This window comes from Haliotis cracherodii, unplaced genomic scaffold, assembly GCF_022045235.1.
Source record: "Haliotis cracherodii isolate W230 unplaced genomic scaffold, xgHalCrac1.p SCAF_5, whole genome shotgun sequence".
Classification (NCBI taxonomy): Eukaryota; Metazoa; Mollusca; class Gastropoda; order Lepetellida; family Haliotidae; genus Haliotis; species Haliotis cracherodii.
This window is the reverse complement of record NW_027266308.1, coordinates 49,882,466-49,898,940: the sequence shown is the minus strand read 5'-3', so window position 1 is coordinate 49,898,940 and position 16,475 is coordinate 49,882,466. Positions and strand designations below refer to the sequence as shown.

At 38.2% G+C, this 16,475-nt stretch overlaps 1 protein-coding gene across 3 annotated transcripts in view; it reads left to right on the top strand.

Annotated features, from left to right (window-relative positions):
- The window catches only part of LOC139443505 (RAC-gamma serine/threonine-protein kinase-like), a 59,143-nt gene extending 47,558 nt beyond the window's left edge, over window positions 1-11,585 (top strand). For 2 of the 3 annotated variants that reach the window (XM_071224490.1, XM_071224491.1), the window contains 5 exons: window positions 30-221; window positions 835-963; window positions 1,806-2,020; window positions 3,682-3,769; window positions 8,230-11,585. In XM_071224490.1, coding sequence (XP_071080591.1) covers window positions 30-221; window positions 835-963; window positions 1,806-2,020; window positions 3,682-3,769; window positions 8,230-8,466 — 861 coding nt within the window. In that variant the 3' untranslated portion in view covers window positions 8,467-11,585. Of the gene's footprint in view, window positions 1-29; window positions 222-834; window positions 964-1,805; window positions 2,021-3,681; window positions 3,770-5,701; window positions 5,965-8,229 lie in introns of all 3 variants that reach the window. The other variant, XM_071224492.1, reaches the window with a different exon arrangement.
- The last annotated feature ends 4,890 nt before the right edge of the window (window positions 11,586-16,475 follow it).

The following is a 16,475-nucleotide window of genomic DNA, read 5'->3' as shown; positions in this document are numbered from 1 at the left end:
CCAAGGTATCTTGTTTCTCTCTCCCACAGGAACTGAAGTATTCATTCCAGACAGCTGACCGCCTGTGTTTTGTGATGGAGTATGTAAATGGCGGAGAACTGTTTTTCCACTTGTCCAGAGATCGTGTCTTCTCGGAAGACCGGACAAGATTTTATGGCGCAGAAATCATATCTGCCCTTGGTTACCTGCATGAAAATAATATTGTATATAGAGATCTTAAGGTGAGAATTAGGACTGGAGCTGACTACAAATAACTTCCCATACTGTGAAAGATTTTTATTATTTTTATTATTTTTATTATAAAGTATTTTTAGTTTAAATTTGGCCTAGTTTTAATCCACAGGTACTATTATTATTTCTGGACAAGATTGCGAGATAATTGTCGTTATCAATACATTCCAGGGAGAACAAGACTTTGTGAACATTCTCATGTTATGTATTGGCAGGCATTGTGGATGATAACATGGATTGCCTGATTTTGTTCTTGGATTACTTGATTGAAATTACAACAGAATCAGATGTTATTATCGACAATATATGTTGAAAACAACAGGGTTATGTTATTGTGAAACATAATCACAAGTATGATTGAAACTGCCATTTTACAGCATGTTTGATAAACCTTTTGTCTAATAAAAACAGTCTGTCTAGTCTACTAAATTGAACTTACATAGTAAGACAAAGACAAAGACAAATGAACATGACAAACCACAAATTAAGCAGTGTGTTCAATATCATTGGTAGTGGAGAAATGTTTACAAAGGGAACTAGTGCTTCATCACATCATGTCAGGATTATTATTGAATGAATAACATTTCCATTTTGCCATTCCAGCTGGAGAATTTATTACTGGACAAAGATGGTCACATAAAGATAGCTGACTTTGGTCTGTGTAAGGAAGAGATGCACTTTGGCGCTAGTACCAGCACATTCTGTGGGACACCAGAGTACCTTGCTCCTGAGGTCAGCACTCTCATACACTATCACTTCACATTGTCTGAGGATTCATTGTCTGTCCGTTCATGGATGAAACAATGCTGATGTGACGCTATGTTTCAGCTCACTCACTCCTCTGCTTCAGTGTTCTCTGCGGAGAAGCTAATATATTTGTGATAGGAACATTTGTATCCTTAAATCTGCCTTTAGATTCAGTCAGATTTTCTTTTGCTTGCATCAAGGGTTTATGTGAGCTTGTAACATGCAAATATCTAGTGTTTGTCTACATAATCCTTTAAAATTTTATATAACACCTCGGATGCAAGACCTAAATGTTTAAACTTTGAGTAGATGATCCCAGCAGTGGTGTCTCTGAAAGTGTAGACAAAAGTACAGTCAGATGTTATTCATGGCTTTGGCTTACCTGTGCTTGTGGGTTTCAACTATGTGGTAGATGGCTGAGACCTGCGTGACTTCAGGCTTTCCTCCCACATTGTGCTGACACAGGCATATATATGTATTCTTGTTGTGGTTATCAACTTTGGAGGTGCACAGTTGGACAGTTATCTAAGGAACCACAATTTGATATGCAGAGTTGTGTCCCTTACTTGTGCCAGAATCTGATGACACCTCGATTTGCCTTGTTTATAATAATGTGCTTGTGGGTTTCACTTTAGTGGTAAACATCTATGAGAGGCATCACTTTAGGCTTCATCTCACAAAAACTGACACACGCCATGACAAACTGCAATACTGTTCAAAGCGGCATTAATTCCTTCTGACTCACCCACAAAACAGATGAGAGGAATATATAGAGGTTATAGTGATGACTATGCTGTATACCATCATTAGCTCCCATCCTTCTCCAGGTTTTAGAAGACAATGACTATGGGAGAGCAGTGGACTGGTGGGGGACGGGAGTGGTAATGTACGAGATGATGTGTGGTCGACTGCCGTTCTACAACCGCGACCACGATGTACTGTTTGAACTCATCCTGCTTCAGTCAGTCAAATTTCCCCGGACGTTGTCCGAGGATGCCAAGAGTCTACTCACAGGCCTACTGGCCAAAAATCCCAAAGACAGGTCAGTGGAAGTGTGCTGGGTATTTGTTAACACAATGATAACAATAAATAAATTTTAATATGGCTTCTTATTTAGCGCTAACCTTCACACTAAGTGCTCAAAGCACTTACAAAAGTCAATATATAAGTCAATGGAACAGGTGTGTCTTTAGTATGCTTAGGATACAGGGGCCTGATTCACTAAGCGTTCGTAGCACTACAATATTTGTTGCCAAAATATGGTTATAAAAGCTACAAAAGCTTTGTGGTTTAGGACCCAGCACTGTACTTGGGTTATCTTGTGTCTCTTGTTTGCATTAGTGTAAGCAGGTATTTAAAGAACCAGGCATAAGGTCTTATATACAGACAGCCTTTACAATATTTCACTAGCCATTCTAGTGTTCAATATGAAGAATTAAAGTCCAAGGTTTCTTGTCATTACCCTAATGCTAAAAGTAAAACATTTAGGGCGTCCCTAGCTTCAGAAACTATTCCAGCAAACTGCAAAGACCACAGGACCCCTCTCAATTTCGAAGGTAGCAAAACACATTAGTCTACTGCTTTTATTTTGTCTTGAAATGTTTTTGTGAAGTAAAGAATTTAAACATTTGAATATGCAAATTGTCTAGTAGTTTTACGGAAAGAATAAGGTCAGCAGTAATGTGCCAATGTGCCACTATGCTATAATGGCTGTGCAATGTGTGTTTACCTGGCTGGGAAATATTTATTTGTTGTTGACTTCTGTGAAATTACATTTTCCCAATAGAGATGCATAAATAACAAAATTTTGTATCATTGGAGAAATCTTAAAGCATATTCATTAACTTTCAGGATGCTCTGTGTGCAAGATACGTTTGACATGCACATATTTCTTAAACAGAAAGTATCATCTCCAAAGATAATACGAGTACATTATCCAGTAATTGATATTATTAGTAACCTTCATGCCATCGCCGTATGATAATAAGCAATGAACCAAGACACTAACATATTCTTGAGGCAAGGGAGTTAAATAACTGTGAAAGTTCAGTTGCCAGACTAGGCTGGAATTTCATGGTTTAATCGTAGCGCCACCAGTGGCAATTACGAGTTATGTCCCTTCTATGTCCCTTCTATGTCCCTTCTATGTCCCGCCTATTGACCAATCAGATTCCACCTCTCATATCACTTGCATTTGCTTCAAACAAAATGGCAGTGCCCAATTATGACGATCTGATCGATAACCAAGATCTTTATTGGAATAAGAAGTTCATCAAATCAATCCTGCAATCAATTGAAATCAGCACCGCAGTCGCCATATTGTTTATTAACCGAATGGCGATTTTGTTACAAGATTTTGATTGGACTATTCATAGACTCATGAGTCCAGCAAATACATAACTCCATAATTCCAGCCTAGTTCGGAAAGGGACGAAACTGGACTTTTATGGTCAGGTAGCTCCCTTGCCCCAGGAAGATGAGTCACTAAGCTTGACCTCCGAATCCATTAAGTCGCTAAACATAGGATGCTGGAGAATAGTTCTAACCTGGCATCCCCACTGGGGATGCACATACATGCACATGCACACGCACGCACACAAACACACACATTGTTGAGTTAACATTAGGTGTCACATGAAGTAAGTTATGGAACTGAACCAGGAGAAGCTTCAGATTGCTGTAATTTATTTTTTATCCTAATAGACTTGGTGGCAGCGAAGCTGATGTTAGAGAAATAATGTCTCATCCCTTCTTCCTGCCAATCAATTGGGCAGATCTGGCAGAGAAAAAGGTAAATCACTTTAGCCATTATTCACCTTTGTGTATTTTTGTACTTTTTTATATTTTTAGTGAACTCACAGTTTGTGATTTGTGTTTATGGAACAAGTTCATCTCTTTGGATGTAAGGCTTAGGGAACCGTCCTATAGAGCAATACTTTCTAACCGGAACTGCAGTATACACAACTTAGAAGCAGCTGGAGAACTGTAAAACATTAATGCTGACTTTTCTTGATAGCCAGTCAAACAAAGCTGTCACTGTACATGCTTTTTTTGGTTGTACATTCAGGAAGAATGATTGGCTTTGTAAGCTTTGTATCGGTACTGTCGAGTACTGTTCATGCAACATGTAGTTTTAGTCTTATTAATTACTAAGCATATGTTTAATATGTGAAATTAGATTTTTTGTCGAAGAAACATGTACTTCTTATTTGACAATACAAGTCCCTTACAAATGTTTTTTTGTATTTTAATCCTAATTTTTAATTAAAACTGGAAGTGGATAATTATTTATATCATTTGTAGATACATGTATACGTATAAGATGTATTTTGTAAATATTTCATATATATAATTTTAATTTATGTAAAAGTATCTCTTTTCTCTGGTGTCGGATAATCTCCACTGTAGATGCTTTCATCATATTTGTGTTTGTATATTTGTAATGTGACACTTTCACACCACAACAAACAAGGGGAGGTAATTCACCACATTTACTTCACCAGACCACAAACAAGTTAAACATACAGATTTTTGTATTGTTGTAATGATGAAGCTTTGAATTTACTGATGAATATGAATGAATTACCAGTATCTAAGTTGTCCAGTGTGTACCAGGGTGAGAGGCAATGACTAAGATTATGTATGTAAATTGCCATGCTTGCATGTATGTCCTCTGTACCAGACCTTACTAATGCCACCGTGTTGTGATGTAACCATGGTAATGGACAACATATTGAATGACTAAATGCATACACTGTGATTAGACTACCTGATTTCAATTGTAGTACCTGATTTCAAATGCTAAAGGAGATTTTCGGGAAAAGATGAGATCACAATTTGGTGATAGGAGACTACTTGTTAGGTAATACTGGTACTATATCATGGAGTAATGGTAGTGTTTGTGACAAGGGTTCAGAATCCATTTGAGATCATGAGGACCGAGGTTATGTTGTACCCTTCTCTACTTTATAACAGTTTACACATATAAACATGGTCGATCTGGTCATCTCTCTATAGACCAGTACTGACTCACTGTGTCGTTACTTCTAATAATTTGTGTCAGAGTTTCCATTTTGTGTCATCATTCATATCACATGTTCTTCATAAAACTAAATCTCATTAGCATAAAATGCAGGGAATTTTTACTTAATTTTTGGGGGGTTAAAATACTAGATAATCACTGTTTGGAGACTAGGGGAATAAGTCATGTTACTATTTGGCTAATCTCATTCCAGTGTTAAAATACTGGATAATCAGGGCTTGGAGACTAGGGGAATAAGTCATGTTAATATTTGGCTAATCTCATTCCAGTGTTAAAATACTAGATAATCAGGGCTTGGAGACAAGGGGAATAAGTCATGTTACTATTTGGCTAATCTCATTCCAGTGTTAAAAAACTAGATAATCAGGGCTTGGAGACTAGGGGAATAAGTCATGTTACTATTTGGCTAATCTCATTCCAGTGTTAAAAAACTAGATAATCAGGGCTTGGAGACTAGTGGAATAAGTCATGTTACTATGTAGCTCGTCTCATGCTAGCTTAAAATACTGTATAACCAGGGGTCCAAGACAAGAGGAATAGGTTATGTTACTTCATTGCTTATCTCATTCATGTGTTGTCCTAGAGGCCAGCTGACTGCGCGTAGCTGCTTTCTTCTGTCTGTGCTTCTGCTTTGTCTACTTTATTTGCCTAATTTTGGCATGCTATCTATCACTCCCTCAGGTGACTCCGCCTTTCAAGCCTCAGGTGACATCCGAGACCGACACGCGCTACTTTGATGAAACATTTACTGTGGAATCGGTGGAGCTCACGCCCCCTGGTGGCCACCGCTTGGAGACGGTGACCGAGGAAATGGAGACAATGCCATATTTTGAGCAGTTTTCCTACCATGGCAGTCGCGGTAGCCTCGCCAGCAGTCGCATGAGCTTTGAGACGACCTGGACGACATAATCCTCACTTAAGATTGACCAGCGTTAACAATATAGGTCGGTAGCTGGTGGCCTTGCGTTATTCTCACATTCAGAGGCGACAGGGAGAGGATACATGCCTCTTTCAATTTTTTTCTGTTATTTTTAAATTTTAATTTTAATTACTATTTTTTTCGCTTTCCTGTCTGTTCTAAACATGGGTTTTGTTTTATGGTGCTACAGTTTGCTTAATTTTGCTTCGTTAACATTGATTTTTGATACGGTTGGTTTGTTTCTGTTAACTTTCTATTGACGTTTTAGATGGCACTGCATTTTAATTTTGGATGTGACACTTTATTTCTTTATTTCAGGATTTCTTGAGTTTAATAACACTGATACTTCATGCAAGAAAGATAGCACTAAATACCACCAAAAATCACATGCATGGTTAAGGATGTAGCCATAGCACCCCTCAGTAGCACATCCACTGAATGTCATGGCCAAACAGCACTAACTGTTGTCTTACTCCTATAGTAATTTTCTTTGTTGGCATCACAGTAGAATGTAGTTGACAAACATTCGAGAATGTTAGATAGATTTGAGGACAGTAACAGGGTATGATTGGCCCTGTTGTTTATGGGTTGCAATTTGCTGTGCAGAGTTGCATCCCTTGGCTTTCCAGGATCATATGATCGTGAGTTCAGGTCCCAGATTTACCCTCAAAAGGATCCTTGGTTTGATAAACCCATCTCTGTTTTAGCAGATGTGGTAAGTGTCTAGAACCTAAGTGGGGGCTTTACTCCCATATTAAGCTGGCATACTTTGATAAAACTGTTCAAAGTGGTGTTAGGGGGTGGTCAGGTAGCCTTGAGGTTAAAGCGTTCGCTCGTGACTCCAAAGACCCGAGTTCGAATCCTAACATGGGTACAATGTGTCAAGTCCATATCTGGAGTCCCTCGCTGTGATATTGCTGGAATATTGCTAAAAGTGGCGTAAAAGTCATACTCACTCACTTGAAGTCATTCACTGAAGTAGCTAACAGGTTTGAGGCTGTTTCCCTTTTCATTACTGTCTTGTGTCAAGATTTATTCCACACATTCATTTTTGTCACATGCTGAAGTTGTCCCGACTGCACAGAAGACTATTTTAACTGTTATACACTTACTTAGACTTTTACGGGGGATTAGTGATGGCAGTGATATTTTCTCCCTGGATCTTCATCTGTTAAATGTTATTCTCAAAAGTAATAAGGGCAGTGGGGTAGCCTAGTGGTTAAAGTGTTTGCTCATCCTGCCAAAGGCCCAGGTTCAATTCCCTCATGGATACAATGCCCATTTCTGGTGTCTCCTGCCGTGATATTGCTGGAATATTGCTAAAAGCGGTAAAACCATACACTCACACTGAAATGTGATATTTGTCACCTCAGTTTGAGTAATGGTTCCACTAACTTGGAGTGAGTGAGTCAGTTGGGTTATAGAGTGCTTTGAACCCTATTTTGGTAATGTCTCAGGGTGTCTACTCACTATGGGAGAAAAGAAACAAACATTGGAACCCATAAGATTGGGTATGATACTGACAAACCAAGGATCATAATCAGGGAAAATCTGGGAATGAAACTGACAATCAGCATTACTTTTAGAACAGATTTCTCACCAGATTGATAAGGAGGGGCAGTTTGTCTAACACCAATATAGTACTGTAAATTACTGTTATTCAGTGTAGAATATTCAGATAGTTTGAGTTATGGTTCAGTTCAAGTAATTGAGGGTTTTTTCTGACATGGTCACAAGCTTTATTACATTTTGATACAATTTTTTAGTCAGTGAGCGTTAAATATTAAAATGTTCTTCCATTGTGTTCAGTTTAAAATTGCAAATAGCAGTATGTTCCTGTGTGTTAAAGTGTGGAATTTCTATTAAATATAGCCTTCAGATAACAATATATACTGCTCAAAAGAAGTCAAAGAATACCAGTCTTTCATATTACTATCGTTAATCTGTTCTAGCAAGATAGAATAATGATAGAAATATAAAAGAATCGGGTGCACTTTAACTTCTTTTGTGTAGTATATAAGGTTTTGTGATCATAAGCATTTCTAAACTGGAAATGGTGATTTTATGGTTTTGAATGAGGAAGTAATTCTTAGGACAACAAAGGAGTGATTCACCTGTATTTTGTATGACACATTTCCATGTAGTGTAGAGCATTGTTACTGCTTGGTCAGTGTCCTGCACTCACAGCTTCATATGAACCTTCACCCGAATAATTCATGCCTTTGTTTAGCTAGAACCTTGAAATACATTAATATGCCAAATTTCATCCCTTCTGCATGTTTCTTCTCAGATTTGTCCCCCTTGGAAACCGGATGTGAAAAGTGCATGGGATACCAAGTACATCCCGGAAGAATTTGCTCAGGAGCCCATGAGCACATCCCCCAGTGAGCATGGAGGCAGTCATTTAGAGAGTATTACAGAGGATAATGAGCTCCCGTACTTCGAGCAGTTTTCCTACCACGGAAGCAGGAACAGTTTTGGAAATTACCTCAGTGCCTCTGCCCAAGCTACAAACGAACACTTTTAATGTCCACAGCTAGTTGTTACCGTATTGCTGGCACTCAGAAGTGGCTCCATTTTAGGTTGAAATGACATTCAAATTTATCATGATTTTGTTGAATAATGTCACACTTTTGTGTTATTTAGAGAGAGAGTTGATTTTTACTTTCAAACCCAAGAATTGTATTTGCAGAATAGAATTAATTTACTTTGTTTTAAAGTAAACGTTTATTAAACATGTTTCAAAATTGTGAAAATTATAAAAAGTAATCATATTATTTTACGTAGTTTTGCTGAATTTCACCCAAAGTGGAACTACTTCATGACATTGCGGCTAGTTGTTATCATTGGTATGACTTTAATGCTATTGTCATCTGTATCTTTTGTTTTGTGTCTTACTGTATACATGTCAGTTGCATTACTGTTATATCATTGCAGTTAAAGATCCTGATGGAGGATATAAGTTAATAATGATTACCATATGATAACAATGTTACTGTAACAATTGAAAGTTTAGAATCATGTCAGGTAAATGGAGATAATTTGCGAATGTTTGTCAGGTGGGATCGTGATGATTGTGTAAATATGAAATCAAGGGTAACTGATATTTTCTTGTGTTCTGATCAACATTTCCAGTGGACTTCCATGACTGACTGCTAGAAAGTTGCAAGGCAGTACGCTTGAGTTAACATTGTGGTGTTTTGGGCTTGCAAACTCAGGAATGTGGCTGTTGATTGAGTTAAGCCCCTTGTTAAACCCTTCTAGTTCTTGTGTCACTAAGCAGTCGTTCATTGGTGTGCTTGTTTTTCCTGGTAGAAGAGGGAGTGAGGCAGATGTCCAGAATTGACCATATAGGATGAAATTAGAAAGCTATTTTTGATATATGTGGTAAACAGAGGTAGCTGTAGGTGATTGCTGTTTAGACTATGTATGTAACATAATTGATGTGTACCTTCCTGCTACAAAGTTACTCAGAAACAAGCACATCCAACACACTTTGCAATCCTTTACAATTTCCCTCTGTGGATATTGCAGTAAGAGTAAGAGTGTGTTCTGTGATGCTTCTGACGTCACAGTACCATTCAAAGGTATACATATGTATGATGACCAAACCTGATTTATTATGGTACTTCTTCTGGTAACGACATAGGGTTGTCTTGCACACAAAAATATATTGTGCAGAGTTACATCCCTTAGTTATGCCAGGCTTTGATGATCAATTGTTCAGATTCGCCCTGATCATGATCCTTGGTTTTTCAGCATTATACCCATAGGTAATGATTCATCTGTGTTTCTGTATGAAATAAGGTATCAGGAAAACAAATTGACACTTGTATCATACCTTCAAACCGGTGCAGACATGCATGTGTCACAAATGAACATTTTAACATGAGATTTTTCTCACTCCTAATAGTGTTAATTTTAATCCCAAATTGATTCTTGAAGTGTGAGGACTTGACCCATGGGTTTAGCGAAGAGGTGCAGGGGCCATGGATGGCCAACTGGTCTAAGGCACTGCAATTCACTGTGCAAAGTTGCATCCCTTAGTTGTGCCAGGATCCTATAATTGTGGATCACCATACCTCATGGATTTCACCAAAGGGGTCATCATCTGTGACCTGCATCATTATTTGGTGTTCTCCCTAAATCAAGCTGAACCACGTTCATTTTTCAGAAATCTGAACCCAGAAGTGAAAAACATCTACAGGATATGATTTGCATTTTTCCTCCCTTCATGATAAGAGAGCCAAGAGGATGGACTTTGTTGTCATGGTGTAAGATTTGGACTGATCGCTTGACTTGAGTTTGACTGTTCCGACATGCTGACATCATACCTAGGGACTATTACAGGAGTTACTTCCCTTGCTCTTATACCTCTGAAGACACTGTGTTTGAATGAAGAGAATTAGTGATGAAACAAGATGATGTTTTAGTAGTGTATAATGAATTTTATCGACTATTATGTACTATATCACCTAGATTTGATATTCATCATTGTTGACTTATAAACTATGGGTCTTTTGATATGTAATTCATTGTGCCAATTTTGCTTATTATTGTTATCCTTCTTGTTAATTATTACTCAATCTGGTTCTTTTGGTTAAGTAGCAGTCAGTTTTATTTATAGTGATCATGAAACAGACTGACTTTTATGACTGTAAAATCTTTAAACACTTTTCTTTGACATTTAGTGGGTTCGAATCCCAGTTCGCCCCGATTATGTTTCTAGGTTTGTCAGCACCATACCTGTGCTCGTGGGTTTCACCGAAGTGAGACCTGCAGCACTTCGGGCTTTCCTCCCACATTAAGCTGACGCGCTGTGATATAACTGAAATAATGTTAAAAGCGGCGTTAAACCAAACTCACTCACTCACTCACTCTTTTACATTTAATGTTTTCTAACACTTGATTCTTGATGTGTACAAAAGGGCCCTGGTGGCCTGTGGCGCCACGTCTTGATGTGTCTCTTTAGTGTGCCAGGATTCTCCAATAATGGGTTTGATTTTAGATTTTTGTGTTCCTCGATTATGATGCCTGGTCTGTCAGCATCATACCTGTTCTCGGGACTTTCACCGAAGTGGCGTATCACGGGGCGTGGGTGGCCAAGTCGTCAAAGGCCCCGCAATTTGCTGTGCAGAATTGCGTCTCTTCAGCATACCAGAAACCTTCGATCCCAGATTAAGCTGACTTGACTGAAATACTGTTTATGACGGTGATAACATTCTCACTCAATCCATGAGTATATGGATTAATTGTATTGTGCAAATACAAAATCACTTTTACAAAGATTAAGGTTTTAGTCATGGCTACATGAGGCTATTTGTGATTCCCCAAGAGTTAAATAGCCATTGTAAAAGGATAGACCCAATATGGAGGTGCAATATGTTTTAACAAGGTGTTTGATGAAGACCTAAAGAGCTCCTCTAGCAGGGAGTGACGCTTATTCCTTTTACATGTCTTGTTATATGCTTAAGTTAGCTCAACAAGTGGATATCTAGAGATTATTCAGGTGTAGATATATATATATATATATATGCTAATAGTGTGAATTGGTTAGGTTTATATTATTTGATATGTTTCTTTCATTAGTCTACCTCCACATGTGAAATAATTTGTCTTGTAAATAAAATAGTTTATTACAGCGAGTGGACTTAGTTACAAAGAAATATTGTTGCACTCCTAGTTACCGAACTTGGTTTGGTAATGTCCAAGAATCTCTCCAGGATCAATTGCAAACGTGATACCCTTTGCTGAGATAACATACTTCTCAAAGGATGGCATTCTCATTAGCTCACTGATCCCAACTGGTTAGGGCCATTCCATCTTTATTAGGGGTATGCATAGCTTGCCCAATCATCTAAGGCACCGAAATTTGTAATGCACAGTTGTGTCCCTTAGGTGTGCCAGAAACCAACGATCATGGTTTGAATCCCTGATTATGTTTCTAGGTTTGTCAGCACCATACCCCTGCTCATGGGTTTCACCAAAGTGGTAAACGTCTAAGACCTGCATCACTTCAGGTATTCCTCCCAGATCAAGCTGACAAATCGTGATATAACTGAAAAACTGTTCAAAGTGTCTTTAAACCAAACATTCACTGAAGTATATGTGGACAATCAAAACTAAGATCGTTTAATATGACGAGGTCCTCTTTTGTTTTTACTCAACGATGGGAAGATTGTGTGATGAGGAAAACATTGGGGTATCTACATATGGAAAGATGAATAAAGACTAAACAAGCATTAATTGGGTGGAGTGCAGTGCCTTCGGGTTTATCCATCTGGTGTATTATTTGGAGTCATAAGGAGATCAGAAATTAGGTTGTTTTAGTGGCGAACTCCAATGAATTCTTCATAAAAAATTCCATCACATCAGCCTAGTGATAGAGTGTACCTTTTAGTGTTGGGAGATTTTTATGGATAGTTACTAACCAAGTTGGACTCACTGAGCAGAACTGAAGATGACTCTGAATCTAAGAGCCAACTGAGATGTTGACTGGTAAATTTGAACTTATTACATTTGCATTTCCATGGAAACAAGTGAAACATAGAATCATTACTTTTGTTGTTTCCATGGAAACAAGTGAAATTTAGGACAATTACTTTTGACATTTACCATGGAACCAAGTGAAAATAGAATAAATACTTTCCATGGAAACAAGTGAAAATTAGAATAATTGCCTTCCATGGAAACAAGTGAAAATTAGAATAATTACTTATGTCATTTCCATAGACACATGTGGAGTCACTTGAAGGTTGAGTCTCAACTTGAGCTGAACAATTCGATATTTCTTCTTGCCGTATTACATGGAGCTCGGTGTTTGTCATCTTCAGATTTTGTTTGTTATTCTTTGAAAAAAAATGCAGACTACAGGAAGAATCAAATACAATGTTGGTAATTGAACTGTTGGGGTCTGACAACCAAGAGTAGTGATTTTAGCCTTGTGCATGTGTCCAGATGTAATGCATCATCACGATAGAGGCTGTAGATATGTTGTCATCGTGTTACGTGATCATTTAGTTAATGCTTGTTATTTTGAGATCACTTTTCACCAGAGGTTTGAGGTATTTCCATCATTATTTGTTGACAGAGTGTGATAATTGTAGCAATATACATGATTCCTTGCATTAACAGGATTCTGGAAGTGGTGTAGTGATACGAAGGATTCAGTTGGCGATGAGATACATGGGTTAACAAGGGCATTATCGTGATACAAAGTCATTTTTGTGAAGTTTAAAAGACCATGTGCAGTACACTGTGAATATTTGAAAATAGTTAAATTTGATGTATTGCAATGCGTAACGTATCGCACTCTTGTACCGCATCGCAGCTCACACGTATCTTACACATCCTCTACGTTGTGATCCTATCACCTGTCACGGAAGCATTATCTTATCTTATCGCCCAATGGAATCTGTTATGTCAGATAATCGAGACTGGCTAGTCTCTGGCTTTTGCGTTTTTTATTTATAGCAATAAGACCTTTCTGTCATGTCACATCTCGTTATCTCTCACTGACAGAGCACCACACAACGTCCTGTTATCACAAAATACAAGGTTTTGGTTCAAATATTTGAAGCTGGCTCCTAGATTGTTAATGATTTTGTTCATAAGACTTCATTGCAACAGATGTTAACATATGTTAACTTGTGGGTATCATCTGAAAACTTCCATTGGAATGTGGGATGCTGGATCTAGGAAAGTTGTAAACAGATGCACAGGTACAACGTTCTTTCTTGAATGGTTTATTTGGTTAGAATAGGTCTTGAGCAACCCATGCCTACCGTAAAAGGCGACTATGCTTGTCAGAAGAGGCAACTACCAGGATTGGGTGGTCAGGCTCGCTGACCTGGTTGACGCATGTCATTGTGTCCCAATTGCGTGGATCGATGCTCATGATGTCAATCACTTGGTTTTCTGATCCAGACTCCATTATTTACAGACCGCTGTCTTTTACAGATCCTTTCTTTAGGAAAACATTTTAGACTAAGTGAGGGAGACTATGATGGAATGTTTGTTTCAGACTCTTTGAGAAAAATTCCGCAAGATTCTGAGATAATAAGTGATTATAATTTGAGTATTGTAGAATGAATGTGTCTCTTTTATCAATCTCCAATCGAAGCTGAGGCCAGTGTTACTTCCTGAGTAAGTTGTGTTATACCTCTATTGTGGTACACTGGGGGATGTACTTCACTAGATCTGTTTTGACCTCGTCCTGCTTCTGGCTCCAGAATGGAAGGGGCCATTATTGTGTTCTGCTACAAGGGCAAGCTTTGGCATAATTAGGTGCATTTCCTTGAGCATCACTTGATATTTATTGATTTATTCAGGGATAGAATTTAATTGTAGCATGTCAACCTCTCTGCCTAATAGTAATGTGAACGTCAGCCTATCTGGCCAATGATCTTGTGAATACTACCCGACAAATTAGCCTGTGAACACTAGCCTGCCTGACAAAAGGTCTTGTGGACACTAGCCTACCTGTCAAAAGATGCTGTGAACACTACCTGATTGACTAACGATCCTGTGAACACCAGCTGACCAACGACCCTGTGAACACTGTCTACTTGACTAACCATCCTGTAAGCTCTGTCTACCTATTTAACGGTCCTGTTAAATTACATGACAAACAATCCTTGTTTCATCGAAATAGTTAAAATGTTCTTATATCTAAACTGCTCACTGGTAGTTGATTGGTGGCAGATAGACCACAATGCTAAGTTCTATCCTTGCTGACTGTACTGTGTTTTCTGTACTTGTTAAAGTGTTGTTAAACCAGGTATTATTAACGTTCACAAGTAAACTATCCAAGCCATGATTCTGTCCTATTATGTAGCCGGTCTTGAATGAAAAGTACCCAAACAATTATGTCTGTTAATGATTTCAATGTATTATTTAATGCATAATTCCCAGTTTGTTTATTTTCATAACTGTTGGGGCTAACTGTATACTGATTCCAGTTTCCAGTCTGGCCACAAAAACAAGTGCTGATGGCTAAACAACATGTTTCTCTAAAGCGTTGCAGGAAATATTTAGTGCAAATAAAAGTTAAAACGTAAGACCTGTTTTCATGTCCTAGACCAAAGGTATTGGCCTCTCTCACCTTCAACCTCGGACTAGTGAGGGGCGGTCGGGTAGCCTAGTGCTTAAAGCATTCGCCGAAGACCCAGGTTCGATTCCAGACATGGGTACAATGTGTGAAGCCCATTTCTGGTGTGCCCCTGTGATATTGCTGGAATATTGCTAAAAGCGGCATAAATCCTCACTCACTCACTCACTCACTCACCTACCCACCCACCCACTCACTCACTCACTCACTCACTCACTCACTCACTCACTCACTCACTCACTCAAATAAAAAATAATTGGTTTCCAGGCAATGACTGTAAATCCTTCAGTGATATGACCTTATTTAGTGTGATAAAACTATGCTACCAAATGTTTAATATGTTAGGTCTGAAATAAGGAAATGAACTTTCAAGCATAGACGTGTTCCTGAGGCAGGCAGTGCCAGTTATGAGTGTGGAGTCAGAACCATACCATTTTAGATGTTAGAAACTATTTTTCGTTGTGCTATGACAATGTTGTAAGGTTTGCCTTCAGGAGTGATTTTTTGTCATGAGACAGTTATATGTTGCTGTGAGTGGCCTAGGAGAACGTCCTCTACAGTCCTGCCGAGCATGTAGGTGGAAGAGTCACCTGTTGGCGACAGGTCATGCAACATACCGTATTCGTCGTAATAAGTGCCCCGTACTAATATGCGCCCTCGGCGATATTTGCTAATATATTGGCTAGTGAACAATCCTAATTAGCACCCCTTCCGATTGTTCAATGTACACAAGACTTATTTATTCTTGTATAATATGTGTGTTACATGCATCCTTAATTATGGGAAATTAAATTCTGGAAAAATATATCTGTCGTATAAAAACATTTCAGACTGTCAGCATAAACCATGAAATTTACGATCTTTCAATTCTGTTGTTTTTAACCAAAATAATTTAATAAGAGCCCCCTTTTTCCAATTTTGAGAGCGCCCTGGGTGCTTATTATGTCAAATACGGTAATTTCATCCCTCGTCCCTGAGTGGATGCTGTGACGTGCGGGGTGAGAATATGTTGAATGTGGTTCCCCTCGTTTGTTGATACAAGTATATGAGATGAGTCCCATACATCTCCATGTTATCCTGTTTATTTTTGTGCCGATTGTTGTGGATGTTGTTGATCTTGGAATGACATTATGAGGTGAAACATTTAAGTCTGTTTAACTTGATGTCTACATGTATTTTATTCCTTCTTCCAAGTGCTATTTGAGTAATTGTGAGTGTAATATTGTGTGTATCATCTAATTTGTAGAATGATTAGTGTTCTTTCATTAACGTGTAGTTGACTTTCTAATGAAGCATTATTTCATTGGCTAGACCAACATGTGTATTGTATACAAAGTATCAAAATTTGAATCAGAATAATTTCAAATCTGTGTCAGGTTTGTGATCCTTTATCTTTTTTTTTTATTCGATGTCAGATTATTATTTAG